This window comes from Pelodiscus sinensis, chromosome 15 (genome assembly GCF_052426305.1).
Source record: "Pelodiscus sinensis isolate ZL-2025 chromosome 15, ASM5242630v1, whole genome shotgun sequence".
NCBI lineage: Eukaryota > Metazoa > Chordata > Testudines > Trionychidae > Pelodiscus > Pelodiscus sinensis.
In genome coordinates this window covers 20,234,187-20,252,804 of record NC_143066.1, presented here as the reverse complement: position 1 = coordinate 20,252,804, position 18,618 = coordinate 20,234,187, and the positions used below count along the sequence as shown (strand labels likewise).

The 18,618-nt window shown below is 43.8% G+C and overlaps 1 protein-coding gene across 4 annotated transcripts in view; it reads left to right on the top strand.

The window, feature by feature from the left end:
- Positions 1-17,555, top strand: part of MYH11 (myosin heavy chain 11) — a 113,088-nt gene extending 95,533 nt beyond the window's left edge. For 3 of the 4 annotated variants that reach the window (XM_075899365.2, XM_006119591.5, XM_075899364.2), the window contains 8 exons: positions 659-820; positions 1,634-1,762; positions 2,707-2,795; positions 3,156-3,279; positions 3,523-3,731; positions 6,779-6,887; positions 8,966-9,138; positions 16,928-17,555. In XM_075899365.2, coding sequence (XP_075755480.1) covers positions 659-820; positions 1,634-1,762; positions 2,707-2,795; positions 3,156-3,279; positions 3,523-3,731; positions 6,779-6,887; positions 8,966-9,138; positions 16,928-17,066 — 1,134 coding nt within the window. In that variant the 3' untranslated portion in view covers positions 17,067-17,555. Of the gene's footprint in view, positions 1-658; positions 821-1,633; positions 1,763-2,706; positions 2,796-3,155; positions 3,280-3,522; positions 3,732-6,778; positions 6,888-8,965; positions 9,139-11,700; positions 11,734-16,927 lie in introns of all 4 variants that reach the window. The other variant, XM_075899366.2, reaches the window with a different exon arrangement.
- Positions 17,556-18,618: the final 1,063 nt, after the last annotated feature.

The following is an 18,618-nucleotide window of genomic DNA, read 5'->3' as shown; positions in this document are numbered from 1 at the left end:
CATTATCAGTCACACTATAAATGCTTACTCAAATCAACTGCAAATCCCCGGCTTATGCCATTATTGGTAAGTGCTTCAGGATAAGAAGAACCAAATAATTTTGGTTGGCCGAATAAAAATTATATGGAACATTTTGCATTGTTTTTAAAAAATAAGCTGCAGTACAGTGTTGTGACTTATGGTTATTTCACTATAAGGAATGTGACTGTAAGCAGATATAGTGATTTAACAGTGGGGTCCATTTAGTGAAAATCACCTGAATTAACAACTCTGACATAATGGCTAAAATGTTCCCTGTGCTTTCAGTGCAAGTAGTATAATACCTGTCATTAATGACAACAAACTGATCCAAAAATTTTGGAAAGGAAAACAAACACTACAGAACCTGTTAGTATAGATGATGTGGCTGCAAACACAAATATTTTTCACCAACTGTACTGCAGGACAGAATCAAACTTTGGTCTTTTACCACACCAAACTCCAGAATTTAAAAATTTATTTCAGCAGCCAGTAGTATTGTAACTGGTAGAGCTTTTATTACCTGTCAGCAAATCCCTAGGACACCATGGCATATACAAGCTGGGTGTAAGTAAAGTCTGTCTTAGTGTGCTAAAGAGTATTAATAATTGTCAACAAAACTTTCTTTATTATCGTTTAGCTCAATGAGTATGAAACAGAACTGGAAGATGAGCGTAAGCAACGTGGCCTGGCAGCTGCAGCTAAAAAGAAATTAGAAGTTGACATTAAGGATCTAGAAGGTCAAGTTGACTCTGCTAATAAAGCTCGGGAAGAAGCTATTAAGCAACTTCGTAAACTACAGGTTTGTAGCTCTTAGACTGAATAGTTTTACGTTGGGCCCGGGATGTGATTTTTAACAGCAAGTGGAAATTAGATATCAATACTAAATAGATATAACATTAGAAAGGGGTTTGAACCAAAACTCCAGATCCAAAAATGCTTTGTTGATGTAATTTGAAAGACCTTGAGATTGCTAGCCTAGAGAGTGAAAAATCTCATGTTTCATAAAGGACGGAGTCTCCTTAACTACGTGATCAATGCTGATGTGATATTGGCATCTCTGTGTGAATGAAATCTTAAGGGCTCCATCACAGAGGTGAGGCAAAAAAGGCCAGATGTATTTATAGGGCTCAAACATAACTTTCCAAGACATGGAAACAGCACTGTGTATTTCTGAAAAACCAGCTATCACATTTGCACTTGCATCAATAGTAGCCAGTTTTCAAAGACATTCTATAGTGATCAGTGATCTAGGGCAGGACTGACACTTGACAAGCCAACTATTACTCAAACACACTAAGGGACTGTCTACATGGTGAGTTGGTGCGCAGCAAGCTGGGGTATAAATCTGTAGCACGCTAGTTTGCAGAATACTAACTATCTGGGTGAACTAAAAGTTCCATAGGGTGTATTGACCAACTCAGGTTTCAAAGCAGAGTAGATCAAAGTGCATTGTGGGACTTCTAGTGCTTGGCAGAAGGGTCCACATGGACAGTTTGTAATTGCATGGTATTTAGTATTTGTTTTGAGTTTTTTGTCCAATTTTATTTTCAACAAAACCATGATGAATACAGACCAACAGAAATCCCTTTTCTTTTTAACTGTCTGAAACCAGGGCCAGATGAAGGACTTCCAACGAGAGCTTGATGATGCCCGGGCCTCAAGAGAGGAGATATTTGCTACAGCCAGAGAAAATGAGAAAAAAGCCAAGAACCTGGAAGCAGAACTTATGCAGCTGCAAGAGGTGAAGCGTGAATTAGGTCTGGTCTTTACTACATGGGAAGGCTGAAGTAAGATATGCAACTCCAGCTATGTAAAATACGCAGCTGAAGTCAATGTATCTTACATTGTGTTTCTGTGCCGTCCACACAGTGGAAAGCTGATGGGAACAAATGCTCTTGTTGACTTCCCCTACGCCTCATGAGGAGCAGGAGTACTGGTGCCAACAATGGCACCCTCTGAGTTCAATCTAGAGGGTCTATACTAGACCTGCTAAATCAAACCCTGGAAGATCGACCAGAGCAGTGTCAATCTTCCGTGTAGAGTAGACTTGCCTTTAGAGAGTAATGAAATGTGGATTGCACAGCATCTTCAGGAATAAAACAGAGTTGTCCCCGAGCGAGCCAAAATACCTTAAAAAATGATATTGGCTGAAGTGCAGAGAAAGCTATAGTCAGAATCTCTTATAGCAGGTTCTGTGGACCACGGTAAAAACATCCTCAATCTTTGAAGGTATTTAGGACACTTGACATCCATTGAAATGTACCCAAAGTGCTTGGAAATGCTGAGCACCAAGAGCTTCCTTTAAAACTATTTAGCTGTTAAGAAGCTATTTTCACACAATGAAAAAGAAAAGAATACTGGATCTTACAGTCCCCTATGATTTTTTCAATATTTGTATACTCTTGGCATCTTTTTATTGTGTTTTAAATGGATATAATCCTTGCATCTGGAAGCATAATAAAACACAAAATGCTGAAGAGTTGGATAATGCATATTTTTGTTTCATTTGTCTATGACTATAGACTCCTAAATTAATATTCTGGTGACAGAAATGTTTGACATAGGTTGGGCTTAAAAAGACAGTGATGGCTAATCAGTCTCTTATGCCATAGGACTAAATGGTTGGACTGAATTTTGTTTAACCCACTTCATTTCTTTAATACAATGGCTGTCTATTTCTCCTAGGATCTGGCAGCTGCAGAAAGAGCCCGCAAACATGCTGATCTGGAGAAAGAGGAACTGGCTGAAGAACTCGCAAGTGCTGCTTCTGGGAGGTAAGAATTGACAATTATTTTCAAGTGTATCAAAGCCTTGCTAAATACCTCTGAGTAGCCAATGTTTCTGTCTTGGAAAGCAATTTATAGCTCCAACTTTGCCTCATATGTTTAGCTACAAACATGTGCAAATTACATTAAAATCAATGGGACTACTTACAAGTGACTCATAGATATGAAGGCCAGCAGCGAGGGACAGGTGAGGTCACTAGTAACACAAATAAGATGGCAATGTAGGCACACTCATGTCAAGAACACATACAGGTTTTCCATGAGTCATCAGCAGCTTTCTTTGTGTTGCGAGACACGGTCAACTGCTCAGAACCAAAACCAACATGCTTTACAAATTCAAACTTGCAGGACTAGCCTTCAGGACGAGAAACGTCGTCTGGAAGCTAGAATCTCCCAATTGGAGGAAGAACTAGAAGAGGAACAAGGTAATATGGAGGCAATGAGTGATCGCTTCAGGAAAGCGGTACAGCAGGTACTGTCCATTTGAGTGCTCCTATAAGTAAGAAGGGAGTTGGATGTACATGTGAGCATGTGTATTATTAATGCAGGTGTGAGGGTGTCTGTACCCCACCAAGTGCGCATGTTTGGTTTTGGTCACACCTTCAGAGTTCCCAGAAAGAGATTTCTTTTTTTATATATATTAAATTGACCTAACTCCCTTTTCCCAAGGTAACAGCTCTAAGATTTTAAAGTTTGCTCTTCCCACATATTTTAGTCAGAGCAGCTGAATAATGAATTGGTAACAGAGCGCACTGCGGCACAGAAGAATGAGAGCGCTCGGCAGCAACTCGAGAGGCAGAACAAAGAGCTGAAGGTTAAACTGCAGGAAATGGAGGGATCTGTGAAGTCCAAGTTCAAGGCTACAATTGCTTCTCTGGAGGCCAAAATAGCTCAGCTTGAGGAGCAAGTGGAACAGGAATCCAGGTACTTGGACACTGCAACTCAGCCCTCCAGCGGTAAAGCTACCCTTTTATTTAGGGATTCTAATATACAGGTAATCACTTATTTTTGTCAAGGTCCAAATTTCTTGGTTATGGTATAGGCAAAAGTCCAGACTCCAGAGAAAATAATACAAAAGCAACAATAATAATGGTAAGAATAAGTAAATAAAAAGATTTCACTGTCCATTGAATAATGTCTAGCAGTCCAGGTTTGGCCTACAGTAATCCTATCGACTACCCTTGTTTTAATACATGAAATACTAAAAAACTAAAGGTTTTTCAAGATTCTATTAGTGGCATTTTTCACACAATGAAAAAGTACTGGATCTTACAACTCCTATGACTTTTTCAATAATTTTATATTTTTTGACATCTTTTTTATTGTGTTTTAAATAGAGGTAATCCTTGTATCTGGAAGCACAATACAACACAAAGTACTAAAGAGTTGGATAAAGAGGCTCACACACAAAGCAGTGTTTCTTGGGAAAATGACTGGTTCATGCCAAAAGCTTGCACAGCGCCTGCTTTAGGAAGAATTTATTATTCAAAAGTCTTCTAGAATAGTTTGCCCTGCTGTAGAATTCTATAGGCTTACCAAAAAAACCTAGATGAGGGATCTTATTCTCTAGGTCTTCAGAGCAGTTTCTGTAGAAACCTATTGGTTTGCCTTCCTTTATATCTTATACTGTCAGTAGGGCCATTTCATTAGCGCTAGTCTTCTTCTTTTGAGCCAGATCCTGACTCCCCCGACAGTACAGCAAATTCTGCAAAGCTGTTTAGCATGGTAATGAGCTCCAAGGGAGTTCTCTGCCTGACAGGATGCATGACTACTTGGTTTTATTTCCCTCATCCCTTCTCTCCCCAGTCTACAAAGGGGATGCATTATGGCCTGAGCTACTACTGACGAAGGATAGCATGTGAGCAGGTGGAGGGAGCAGCAATCTGCAATTTGGGGACAAAGGGAAAGATTCCTTCAACCTCAATACACCATGGTCTGGTCCATTTATTCTGGCAGGGGCTGGACTTGGCCCATTAGGCATGCACCTGGGCATGATTTCAGGTCACATGTGCACATGCAGCAATTATCATCCTTGCACCTCCAAGGCAGAACAGCCCACTAGCTGCCAAACTGTCCAGCTTTGTGGACAGCTGTGTGGGTCTCTGCACAGTTGTCATTTTGGACTCTCAGCTGCATTTACTGCTTCTTGAGCGCTGGTGGGGCCTGCATCAGGCCAAAACTCCTAGTTCTCTCACTGCAGCTGTTATTTCAGACACTAATGTTATTCTGAGAGCTGTAATTATTCCAAGTAAAAGCGACGAGGAGTCCTGTGGCACCTTATAGACTAACTGAAGTGTAGGAGCATAAGCTTTCGTGGGCAAAGACCCACTTCGTCAGATGCATGTAGTGGAAATTTCCAGAGGCAGGAATAAATATGCAGGCCAGGATCAGGCTGGAGATGACCAGGTGGATCCAATCAAGGAGGATGAGGCCCACCTCTAGCAGCTGATCTGGAGGTGTGAATTCCAAGAGAGCAGAAGCTGCTTTTGTAGTTAGCAAGCCATTCACAGTCTTTGTTTAATCCAGAGTTGATTGTGTCAAACTTAAAGATGAACTGTAGCTCAGCAGTTTCTCTTTGAAGTCTGGTCCTGAAGTTTTTTTGCTGCAGGATGGCTACTGCAGCAAAAAAACTTCAGGACCAGACTTCAAAGAGAAACTGCTGAGCTACAGTTCATCTTTAAGTTTGACACAATCAACTCTGGATTAAACAAAGACTGTGAATGGCTTGCTAACTACAAAAGCAGCTTCTGCTCTCTTGGAATTCACACCTCCAGATCAGCTGCTAGAGGTGGGCCTCATCCTCCTTGATTGGATCCACCTGGTCATCTCCAGCCTGATCCTGGCCTGCATATTTATTCCTGCCTCTGGAAATTTCCACTACATGCATCTGACGAAGTGGGTCTTTGCCCACGAAAGCTTATGCTCCTACACTTCAGTTAGTCTATAAGGTGCCACAGGACTCCTCGTCGCTTTTGCAGATTCAGACTAACACAGCTACCCCTCTGATACTTATTCCAAGTAAATATTTGAGAATACCCAGCACATTGTCAATAGCCCATAAGAAGCCAGGCTACTGTCTTTCTTAGCTCTCTTTCTTAGCTAACCCATTAAGGGCTTGTCCACACTGTAACTTTCTCACACCAGGGTGTAAACAGGCTCCCCGAGCGGTTAGCAACTCTCCTTATGGAGGTGGTCTTCCTAAAGTGGCAGAGAGCACTGCCACAGTTGTGCTTTAAACGTAGAAGTGTAGACACAGCCTATTGCAAAAGGCCCACACAAGTGAGGTGTTAAAGGCCTCCATTCCATGGCAGCAGGAGGCCTAGATCAAGGTAGAAATGACACAAACAGCTCTGGGCCAACACTGCTTCTCTTGCATACTCTGAAGCCAAGATCTGCAGTGGGAATAAAGGAAGTGAGGGGAGTAGATTGTGAACAGGCCAGCAGGGATATAGACTGTGGCTCAGTAGAAGGTGTAGATCTCCTGGATCATAATCCTGCAGGGAGAAGATGTAGCAAGCTATGAGCTGGAGTAGAGCTGTGCTGTTCATTTGCTCTGCACCTGCCACTTGGGAGGAGGGCAAAGTATTCTGTCCTTTTCCCCAAAAATGTTCTCGCAGTTCCCTATTTTTATTCACTGACTAAAGAAGCAGGGTTTGGCTACAAGCAGAAAATTAGTAAATAACTAGTAAGAACAAAACAAGCCTCCAATCATTAGAAATGTGGCAGTCGGTTATACAAAGATAAAGGTAAACTCGCCCAGCTTTTTTATCTGGAAAACACACAGGACAGGTGCATGATGAATTGACCCATGGAAGAAGCTGCTGCTTCCTTCAATTTTTACAGAAGCCAATAGCATTATTCTGAGGAAGACTTTTAATATGAAGATCACTGGTTCTTTTTTTTCCACAAGCTATGTGCGCCCAAGAATTATCCATTTTCCAGATCAATAAGTGTCATGCTGCCCTTTGCAGAGAGAAGCAAGCTGCTGCCAAGACGTTGCGCCAGAAGGACAAGAAGCTGAAAGAGGTCTTGCTACAGGTGGAAGATGAAAGGAAGCAAGCGGAACAATACAAGGACCAGGTAATGCACCATGCTTTAGGTATCTAGCAGGAGAGAAAGGGGCTGCAAGGGAAGAGAAGTAAATACCTGCTGACACACTTCCCAAGAGTACCCAGGCGTGTGAGGCACCTGTCTTTAGTAGTCTTGTCTGTACGCTCTGTAGCTTATCTCCCTGACACCAGTTGCCTTGGCCACACAAGCAACTGCCTTCCCAGCCTGCTCCATAGACCTCTGTGGCTATCCGAGTCCTACCAGAGAGACAACAGATACACTAGCTTTTTAGATTCCAGTGAGGATCAGCTCCAAATGGCCTCAGAGCACTGAGACCTACGTATTGTGAAAGCAATCACAAGTTTATTATCTAAGATAAAGATCTGAAAGCTACTGAGAATAATAATAGACACACAAATGGGTACATATAAAACAAAGTATAATGCTTTCTTGAGTCTAAACTCATCTATGACAGGTTAAACCAGGAGTGGGTGTGGCCCCTGTGTTACCTGGATTCAGCCCCTGAGACTTGGGGCCGCACCCCAACCCCAGAATTGGGGAGCCCATGCTGGCACTCTAGCCTCCCCGCTACTCCTCCGTGGGATTGAGGCACAAACATCTATTAGGCAAAAAATGTTACTAGGCTGGGCCTCTGGTGTGTAAGAGAATGCAGGGAGTGTCTTTCTCCTCAGTTGGGGGCCATGCCAATGAGAGTGGGTTTTTTCCTTCTCTCACTTGTGTGCAGTCCCCTCCCCCCAACTGATTTTTACTGATTTTTCTGTGGGTCCATGACCCCCGACTCAAAAAAGGTTTCCCACCCCTCGTCTAAAGTAGTTTGCTTTAGGTGAGTGGATCTCCCAGCATTTCCAACCACCTTGGTTAGAATCCCTCTTTCATGAATGCAAAAAGCACTGTGGCATTTGCGTCTTCGGTGCAGAATTATAGAGTGTCCTTTTCCATCATCCTATAGCCCTCCAAATTCATTGTTGGTCCCCAAAATCAGGATGATTCTTGACCTCCTGGCTTTATTCCCTAATACACTGACTTCATGTTGACCTTACATCCTCATAAATGCTCTCAAGGTTGGCATACAATGCATGTGAAACATATCACATAGGTGAATCTACAACCTTTGTCTTGAAAAAACCTGTTTGTCAGCCTGCCTGGATTCAGACTTTAAAAACATTTTCCAGTATATTTACAAAATTCCTTCCATACATTTCACAATGATATTAATGATCGGTGGTATCCTGGATTTCATATAAGATCTCACATGACATTCTTTACAAATATTATGAAAACTGTGTGCTAAATGTAGCAAGTTTGTCAGGCCTGATAGGAGTTGCTGTTACAGAACAGTCAACCCTTTGCCAATTGGCACTGAGGAGTTTTTAGGGTCACACCTGCACTGCCTCAAATAAAGTGCCCAAGGAGGGAAAAACAGCTAGCAGGCCTTTAAAAGGAAGGGTCTAGGCTCAGAGATCCCAGCCTGAGAGGGCCTCTGTTGGGCCAAGAGAGAAAAACTCTGTACTTGATTAATGAGACAGTTGCTACAGTGCCCCCAAAGAGTCAGGGCAAGTTAACTCTGGTGTATAACCCTGTGTCGTGCCTCACTGTGTAAATGCAAGTCAGCAGGACCTCACTGGGGCTGCCACCTGTGATGTTTGCCATTAGAAGAAAGAAAACCGCTTTTTTTCCCTGCAAAGCCCTTCACTAGACTCATGTTTGACAGCCAGATTTTCTGTTCTCCATACTGAGGCAATGATGCCTGGCCCTGGCCGGCCAGCCAACTAGAACAGCCTGATTAGGCCTGGGTTCAGATGCCTGTCCCAGCTGGCTTCCTCTTGTCATCTAAGCTTTATGTAGGGCTGCTGACAGAGACCACTCTTCATCCCAGAACCTAAAGTGTTAATTTCATTCAAGACACATCAAATACATGCAGTCCAAAGGAGCAGAGCTAATCCTATTGGGATGTCACAATAAAGGCCACAGCAGCTACTTGCAGGGGTAGAGTCAGGAAAGTACATCAACAGGAATAAAGGGGTGTAGTTCTGTTCTCTTTAAAGGAAACTCAAAACTCTTAAGCATGCCTCTTTCTTCTCTCTTAGGCTGATAAGAGCACTGCCCGAGTCAAACAACTGAAACGACAGCTGGAGGAGGCTGAGGAAGAGGCCCAGCGCATCAATGCAAATCGCAGGAAACTGCAGAGAGAGTTGGACGAAGCAGCTGAAAGTAATGAGGCCATGGGCCGGGAGATGACTGCCCTGAAGAGCAAACTCAGGTAGGGGGGCTTGGTTTTTACTAGCCATTTTCTTTCCACTAATGAGAGGTTTAGAATTCTGAGGTATAGCAGAATTTGAGGAAAGAATCTTGGTTAAGAAGAAACTCCCTGTTGGCACTGGGGAGTTATGGTTCCCCACATCCGCTCAATAAACATAATACAAATGCTATCCCTGGGTCAAAGACTTGGTGTGAAGTCATGGCCCCATGAAAGTCACTAGCAACACTCTTCTGAGCTTCAGTAGCATCCAGAGGTGAAAGTAAGCCAGTGGGTCCTGGTGTGGCGCTCTGGCAAGAAACTGAACACTTAGCTGCAGGGGGAGGGGTGGGGCACCCCCAGAACTGCTCCCTGGGCTTCCTGCAGGCTGTCTCGCTATAAGCAGGCAGCCTGGTAGGTTAGAGCAGCTGGTGGCAGAAGGGAGTTTCTGGGAGGGCCCCAGCCTGGGGCTCCCTTTCCCCCTCTGCTGCTATTTCGGGGAGGGGGGAGCTGCAGTCACATTTATCCTGTCACTGACTGTGGGGTTTTTTTTCTTTTTGTTGACTAGGGAGTGAGGCAAAGTTCACAACCTGCTCTTGCTCCCGGCTGCCCAGGGGAGGGCAGAGGAGGAAGGACACTGGTTGTGAACTTTGCCTTGTTCCCTAGTCAGCAAAAAGAAAACAAACACTCAGTGAGATGGGGTAAGTGCAGCTGCAGCCTCCCCTCCCCAAAATGTTGCCCTTCTACCTCGCACTCAACCAGCCCTCTGCCCTGAGCCCTCTTCTTATATGTCCCAACCTTGACTCCTGCACCCCCCCCCCCCCCCCCATCCTGACCATCTACCCTCTGCTGTCCATCCTACACTTAAATTTCTTACAGGTACTGTTGTATGGCCAAGCCCCTCGCCTCCACCAAAGGAGGGGCGGATTGTGATAGGGCAGTACCTATAAGAAATTTAAGTTACTTTCACCCCGGTAGCATCAGGACTTTACCCTTCATGGGTGAGATGTTTCTGAAGCCCCCAGCACTCTGCTGCCATTGAAGTTAATGATAAAACGCCCACTGGCTTCAATAGAAACAGCGTTAAGTCTAGTCTGAGATTTGAAAATCTTAGACTGGAGTTGAGGGCCTTGAGGATGATATTAAGAACATGTAAGAATGGCCATTCTGGGTGAGACCAATAGTCCATCTACCTAGTATCTATCTTTTTGCAGTGGCCAATGGCAGATGCTTCGGAGAGAATGAACAGAACAGGGCAATTTATCAAGTGATCTGTCCTCTGTTGTTGAGTCCCAGCTTCTTGCACTCAGAGGTTTAAGAACACCCTGATCATGGGGATGTGTCCCTTGCCATTTTGGCTAGTAGGCGTTGATAGACCTACCTGCCATGATATTTATTATATACAGTACTAGTTAGCATTCTTTCAGCTAGTCTCCTCCCATACACACAGGAGATGACTGAAGTGATATCCCAGAAGTTCAGAGACCTTGAAGTTCTGTAGGGAATCAAAGGGCTTGTTGACACTTCCAGAAGCTATGCTGCTGTAGCACTTAGTGAAGACGCTGCCTATGCTGAGGGGAGAGCTTCTCCTATCAGTGTAAGTACTCCACCTCCCTAGGTGGTAGTTAGGGCCACTGGAGAAGCCTTCCCATGCAGAGCTGTCTATGCTAGGAGTTAGGTAGGTGTAACTGTGTTGCTCGGGAAGGGGTGGATTTCCCTGAGCAGCGCGGTTCTGACAGAAGTTTGTAGTGCACACCAGGACTAAGGCAAAGCACATACACTCCAGCCAGGTCTACACCAAACAGGAACGCCGAATCAAGATGCACAACTCTAGCTACGTTAATTACGTAGCTGGAGTTGACTTACCTTGTTTTGAGTTTCCCTACCATCCCCAGGGCAGGAGGAGGTTCCCCTTACTCCTCGCAGAAGCAGGAGTACCAGCTACTGGCGAGGGTGCCCTTTGAGTGCAATTTAGCAAGTCTTAACTAGACTCATTAAATCGAACTCCAGAAGATCGATTACGGTAGCATCAATCTTCCACTTAGTGAAGAAATGGCCTAAGTCACACTTGCCCAAGCTGCCTCCCTGTTCTGCATATTGACCTGTAGGGTTTCATCTTCACTTGTGAAGTGGTTTCATGCCACTTTGACAGAGGCTTGTCCAAGGAGCCACTCCCATTTTCTCATTATATATAACAAGCCAAATAATACAATAGTCACCTCACTCTATTAACACTCCCAAACTTTAACACAGCTGTTGAGCCTGTGATGCCTGTGGCACAAAGAAAGAGGCTCTTGATTGGTTAAAGGAAAACTGCTGCCCTTACAATATCTTCTTATGGTTTAGTTCGTGCCCTTTAATAATTGAGAAAATTAAACTAAGTAGCAGCTGCCTAATCAAATCCCTCCACCTATTCTCCAATTGAGTGCTGGATTAATGCATAATACAGTCCAAAACTCACTTCTGCTCAACAAGGTTTTCAATAATATGCTATAATGTACTTGAATTATTTGAAAGCAACTTACCTGCAGTGATAATGACCATGTGCTTAGTATAACTGCTTGGGATTCTCTATCTCTGTTTCAGAGGGACTCAGGAACCTTCGCAGTGACTGAGCAGGTATCATGCCTTCAACTTTGCAGCTAGCTTGTAGTGCATAAATTTCCATTCTCCTTTTGCACAACTAAATTTTATGTGACATTTCTGCAAACTGTGAAGGCTTGGATATCTTGACATTAGTTTGTTGTATCAAAGGAGACAAATATTACAACAACTCTCTTCCATCTCGTTTGTTGGTCATTCATCTTTCTTACAGCTAGGTTGTGTTATGACATGGATTTGCAAACATTGCATTCTCACTTTTCTCATAAGCTCTGCTGACAAAAGACATACAAGTTGCTCATTTATTTAATTTCTGCATGATATAGTCTTCCTTGCACTTTTTAAAGTCCCAATTAAACATGGAAGTTTTGCAACTAGAGCCTTGATTAATTAAAACAACTGAAAACATTAAAGACACATAATGGCTATGAACAGGGATGTTGAAGCATGTTAGAATTTCACTGTACTACCAATGCACATTTCATATGGTGAATTCTTTAAAATACGTACTCAGGTGGTAAGAATAGCTAATCTTACATGTGCTTTGGAAAATTATTTGCATGAAGTCTGCCATACAAACAAAACAATCTAATGGTAGATTAGAGGGTAAGTTCCTGTCCTCCAAAGCACATCAATGTGTGCCTGTGTTAAATAGCTACTATACATATAGCTATACTATAAAAGTATACTACTATACATTCTTATAGAGCAGCTATTTGTATATACATTGAGGCATGCCTACATGTTCTGACATAGGATTGACTCACTACTGTTTAACGCATGGAAATACCCTATGAAGTTGTACTGCTTGATGCTTTAAGCTAAACAACATCTTACTTTACACCAGCAGAAGTGATGCTAAGCAAAGAGCATTCTGTAATATTTGTGAATCTCTTTTTACAAATACGGAGCTGTTATTACACAGATATTTAAAGATGACCTTTTGTCCTAGCAACTGCCTTTAGGTCAATGTAACAGACTAGAATGTGATTACAGCTAGATTAAATGGAAAGTGAAATGCTAACAAAAGTAAGTGCCTTGCAAACATATCACCAACAGGTAGAATTGAACCAGTGACCTCTGGAGCTTAATACATGAGCCTCTACCCCTTAAGCTAAAAGCCAGCTAGCTTTCAGCTGAGGTTGTAGAGGAAACTCATTCTGTCTCTCCGTAAATGGTTTAAGTGCTACTAGATGGGACAGTACACAATACCCTAAAGGTGTGCTGGCCACATAAGGGTTTTCATCGTGTAATAAACATGGGGGGAGCCTAATCCCAGGCATAACAATTTCCCTTTCTCCCTTTGTCTACATGATAATTTACATCAGTACAGATGGCTCTGTGGACTTTCTTAAATAATTATAAACCTGGCCTAGAGCCACATTTGTTTAAGAAGCATGATTTAAGCTAAAATGCAATAAGCATCACTCAGAGAGTTATACCAAATTAACAGCCTAGACTTCAATTCCATTATTGCAATGTATATATGAAAACCAGGACTTGGGTCCAGGGTGTGTTAATGTATCTGTAGTTTGCATATCCTTTTATGTCCACAGTGTGGGTGTTGGCAGCACAACTATGTTGGTCAGAGTTTGGGGAGAGGGTGTCCCACACTCCCAGAGGTGAAAGGAAGCTGGTGTGCTCTGGTGAATTCCTCCAGCAAGGAGCCAGCTGGCTGGGGTGCTCTGCTGCAGGAGATGGAAGCTGGACTCCCCGCAGGCTGCCGCACTAAGCAGCAGGCAGCTGGGCAGGTGAAAAGGGCTGGCTGGGAGTGTGTCACCCACCAGTCCAGGATTGCTCCAACCCCAAGGCCCCTTAGAATGTTTAAGGAGGTCAAGGGAACTGAAGACCACTCCCAGATTTATGCAGGGTTGCTGCTTGCTGTTTCCCTTCCCATCACTGTCAGAGAGTGAGAGGAAAGCTCACAGAAGGCTGCATTCCTCTCCCTTCTGGCTGCAAAGGGCAGGGCACAGAGGAGCGAGTGACCCAACCTGTGCACTTTCCCCTCGCTCCCTGACAGTCACGGAAAGAAAAAAGCAAGCAGCCTCTTGGGATGTATCTGTGGGGGAGTCTTTAGCTTCCCCCAAGCGCTGGCTCCTGCCTGCCTTCCCCTCTTTCCCCTCCTGCCCATGACTATTGGATCCTGTGGAGCCACCTGCCCTCCCCCAACCCCGCCCCGCTGCCTCTGACAGGCAGCAGCATGGAAGGTGGGGGGAGCAAGTGGGAGCCGGTACACATGGGAAGTCGGCTTTCAAACCAGCTCCTCACACGTATCAGCTCCCGCCTGCCCCACTGCATGGCTGCCTCTGATAAAGAGGCAACAGAGTAGGGGGCAGGTGACTCCGCAGGAGTCAATGTGCACAGGCAGCTGGTTTGAAAGCTGACTTCCTGCATGTACTAGCTCTCACTTGCCCCCCCAAACCTTCCACACTGTTGCCTCTCTATCAGAGGCAGCAGCATGGGGGTGGGAGGAGGGCAGGCTGCTTCACAGGATCTGGTGGTTGTGGGGACCTGGTTTAAAAGCTGGCTCCTTACAGGCACTGGCTCCCGCCTCACCCTTCCCTTTGCTGCCTCTGTAACAGAGGCGGGGGGGGGGAGGAAATGTGTGTAGTCAACAAGATTAACCGATGAGCCCAGGTTTATCGGTTATTCATGTAGTCATCTACATGCTGACATCCCTGTCATATTGCAAACCCTCATCCTGAGATTCCTGGGGGGAGAGGAGGCCATGATACAGCAGTACCTATAAGAAATTTAAGTTGCTTTCATCTCTGCACGCTTCTGATTGCCATAGCTATGCCACATAACTTTGAAGTATAGTTACCCTCACAAAGCAGAGTTTGGTCCACAATGATGAGCGGCAACAGAGAGCGCAAAAACAAATGAAGTATCTCTATTTAATGAGTAAGCACAAGAAGTAAAATTTGCTTTTTCTTCAATTTAGTGCATTCACTTGATTTTTACAAGACCAGCACTTTAGCACCTTTGATACCTTAAACAGCAGCAGTGAATTTTAAGTGTTGCAGATCAAGACAAATTGTTAAAAACTGGGCAAACAAATCTCCGCTGTACAAAGCAGGGCATCCATTTCTACTCTGTCATTGCGGTGGCCGAATAACTAACTCAAAATAGATTTTATTGGCTAGTTAATTGTTTGCTGCAGCAGTAAGAGCTCACACCAAAATGAAAGATTTTGTTAATTTAAGGATAGTGGTATTATGAAGCCTTTAATGTCACAATGGACATAACAGGCTTTTTTGTATACCTCTAACTTCAGAATTCAGCTAACATACTTACATGCTTACTCACTAAGGCTATGTCTAGACTGCAAGCCTCTTTCGAAAGAGAGCGTCTAGACTGCAAGTTGAACTTTCGAAAAAGCGGCTTGCTTTTTCGAAAGAAAGCATCCAGTGAGTCTGGATGCTCTCTTTCGAAGAAGCCCTATTTACATTCAAGAACGCCTTCTTTCGAAAGTTCCTCTTTCGAAAGAAGGCGTTCTTCCTCATAAATTGAGGTTTACTGCCATCGAAAGAAAAGCCGCGTTCTTTCGATTTAATTTCGAAAGAACGCGGCTGCAGTCTAGACGCAAGTTTTTTCGAAAAAAGGCTACTTTTTTCGAAAAAACCCCTGAGTCTGGACACAGCCTAAGGTAGAATGACTTTGGGGCTTTATTAGTGGCTTCAGTATAAATGAAACTGACTTAGACATTTGCTTGGACAAAAGAAAACTTCAGTATTTAGGCTTGATTGCTGTAACCCAAATGAGCACCTGGATGTTTAACCTCATTAGAATCTGTGCATTGTTCAGTGATCATGAATTTCCTTGCTTATCTCTAAACTCTCAAGCCTTTACGGAAGGTTTGCTTAACAATGGGAACGTGATAGAAGTTGTGGTGAAATGGGGACTCTATTTTACTATTTTGTTGAAGTAATAACACTACGGCTGAGGAGCTGCTTTTACTTCTAAGCTGCCACTTGTAGTGCTTCAATTCTTCTCCTCTCTCCTCACCTTCTTCTTGTCCATGCCCCAATCGAACTAGGATGGGGACGGGGGATTTTCCATGCTAGGTCCATAACTGAAACTTCTGGAGGTGGGAGAAATGGGCAAGGTGGGAGGAAGTGCATTCTGTGTGCTTCTCTGTGAAAAACTTGTTCTCCTTAGCCTCTGAGAATAGAACAAGAAGCAATGGGCTTAAACTGCAGCAAGGGAGGTTTAGGCTGGACATTAGGAAAAACTTCCTAACTGTCAGGGTGGTTAAACACTGGAATAAGTTGCCTAGGGAGGTTGTGGAATCTCCATCTCTGGAGATATTTAAGAGCAAGTTAGACAGACAGCTATCAGGAATGGTCTAGATGGTACTAGGTCCTGCCATGAGGGCAGGGGACTGGACTTAATGACCTCTTGAGGTCCCTTCCAGTTCTAGCATTCGATGATTCATTAATTTCATGAGGCATGGGGGAGTCCCTGGGAGGAATGTACTTCTCAGTGCTAAATGAGTGGCACTCCAGTCTGGTGCAGCGGTAGGATGTGCAGGCTGGCAGGATGTGCAGCTTCGCATTCTACACAAATCCATTTCCCCTCCCTACCTATAAAGCAAGCAGAGAGAAGCTCTTCCTTCTCTATGGCACAAAAGAATCAACACTGGTGCACCTCTGTAGTGGGAGGTGTGGCTACTGCAAAAAGCAGCTACAAATCCCTCCAGAGCATAACATTACAGTTCCAACACTACATGATATTGACTTGGAGGGGCATATTTATGCTCTGTTCAGAAATCCAGGGTCATCCCTCTGAATCTTCCCTTGGCAGCAGGGATACAATACTGACTGCTGCTAGATCCAGATGCCTGTATTTCCAATCCCTTCTTTCACACATACACAAAACATGTTTGTTGTAAGTGTGTGATTTAGTCTCTGTTTGGAAGAGGACTAGGCTTTTCAAACCAAACAAGTGCAATAGCTACATTGGGGTTGTGATTTTGCATACACAAGGTCACAAATCCAGTTACAGTCCCACATTGCACAAACGCACAGGCCCCGCACAGGCATAGACATCAGTACAAAGTACCACTAAGGGCTACAGAAAGTTACCTTGAGACAATAACTTCCCTGATTTCTTTGCATGCCCACTGATGCAATTATAGGGCTTTGTACACAAAGTTCTGAGTTAATTTGTAAGGAGTTGAAATAAGCTAACGCCTGTTTTCTTATTGCAGGAGAGGAAATGAGCCAACATCTTTTGCCCCCTCCCGTAGATCTGGAGGCAGAAGAGTCATTGAAAATGCAGCAGAAGGTTCAGAAGAGGAAGTTGATGCAAGGGATGGAGATTTCAATGGAACAAAAACCAGTGAATAGATAACACGCTTGCAACCTTCACTGCAGCAAGAGGGAAGAGAAGACACCATTTAGCACTGCATAAGTCAACTTAGTCCCAATGCCACACACACCCACTCTTATGGCAATGATAAGAGCACAACTGTCTTCTCTCCAATGTATAGAATGGGAAGTTTTAGGTGTTGCAAAAAACATATTTTATCAAGCAAGGTATTTTGAAAAGATTTACATTGAGTAATTCATCTTGAGATCTCCGACAGAAATGAAAATTCTAGCAAGAGAGGTGATTTAAACCCCAATGGACGGTAGTGTACACCCAGTTAAGCTACGGAGCCATTAGCGAGTTAATCCTTTCCTAATCCAGCCTACCCCTCATTTTGTTTTACTATTCAATTAATTTAGGCATTTTCTGTTCTGGATGCTACACCCTGATGCACTGGTCACAAGATGGAAGTACCGTCTTCTGTCACTTTTCAGAAATAAAGTATCATTTGTTCAAATTAAATCAAACTGTTACTGGTTTATAAGCACTTCAAACACATAAACACACTAATACATATAATTTATAATTTTTTAAGTATCCTCTTTGGGTATCAGGTGGGTGCAATCTGATGTACTGAGAAGGAATTTAGGCAGCTTTTGACCTTGTTAGGGTTAACATACATTTCTTTTAAAAAAGTCAAAGTATAAAGTCAATTTTGTATGAAAAATTCAACATTAATTCTTTATATTTCTTACCAGACATTGCTCATTGCTCGACAACTTCTAGAGGACTTTTCTTTTAACCTACCTATGACCATTGGAGTTTTCCTTTGTGTATCCTTTTTGGAGATTAGTAGTCAAAGTCAGTACCTCAAGGCAATGATGAAGCCTTTTAGAAGATGAATGGTGAATGCCATGCTAATTCTGCACGTTCAGGTACTAGGTTGGAACCATTTAGCACTGTCTGTGGTGCTCCAGCTGGACTACAACTCAGGGAGGTGCCAGGAATTACTGGACTTGCTGGGATTTGGGGCAGCTGGGAGAACATGGCAGCAGGACTGCTCGCAGCAAGGTAGGTCAGTGTGACACACAATGAAGAGAGAGCAGACGATTGAACACTGTAGCACAGATGACCCTGAAACAGAAAGCCTCAGGGGTTAGGAAATAACTTTAATTTAGACTCCAAAGTGGCCAATATGCATTCAGATCAATAACTTTAAAGGTAAGCCAAGCCCCCTTTCAGCCAGAGGCTCTCAGTCCAAGGAATTCAGAGAGCAACCACATTCTGCTTATAAAAAAACCAAACAGATTAAGTGAAAAACCAACTGGGCCATTCAGAAGACAGATTCTACAACAGAGGAGATTTAAAAGAGTTAACAGCGCCACGGCCCTTCCCACGGACCCCCCTCCAGCGCCACGGCCCTTCCCATGGACCACCCCCAGTGCCACGGCCCTTTCCACAGACCCCCCTCCAGCACCACGGGCCTTCCCAGATCCCCTCCTCCAGTGCCACGGCCCTTCCCACGGCCCCCCCTCCAGCACCAGCCCAGTGGTGGGCTGAATTCATTGCTCAGCCATTTATTACAGTCCA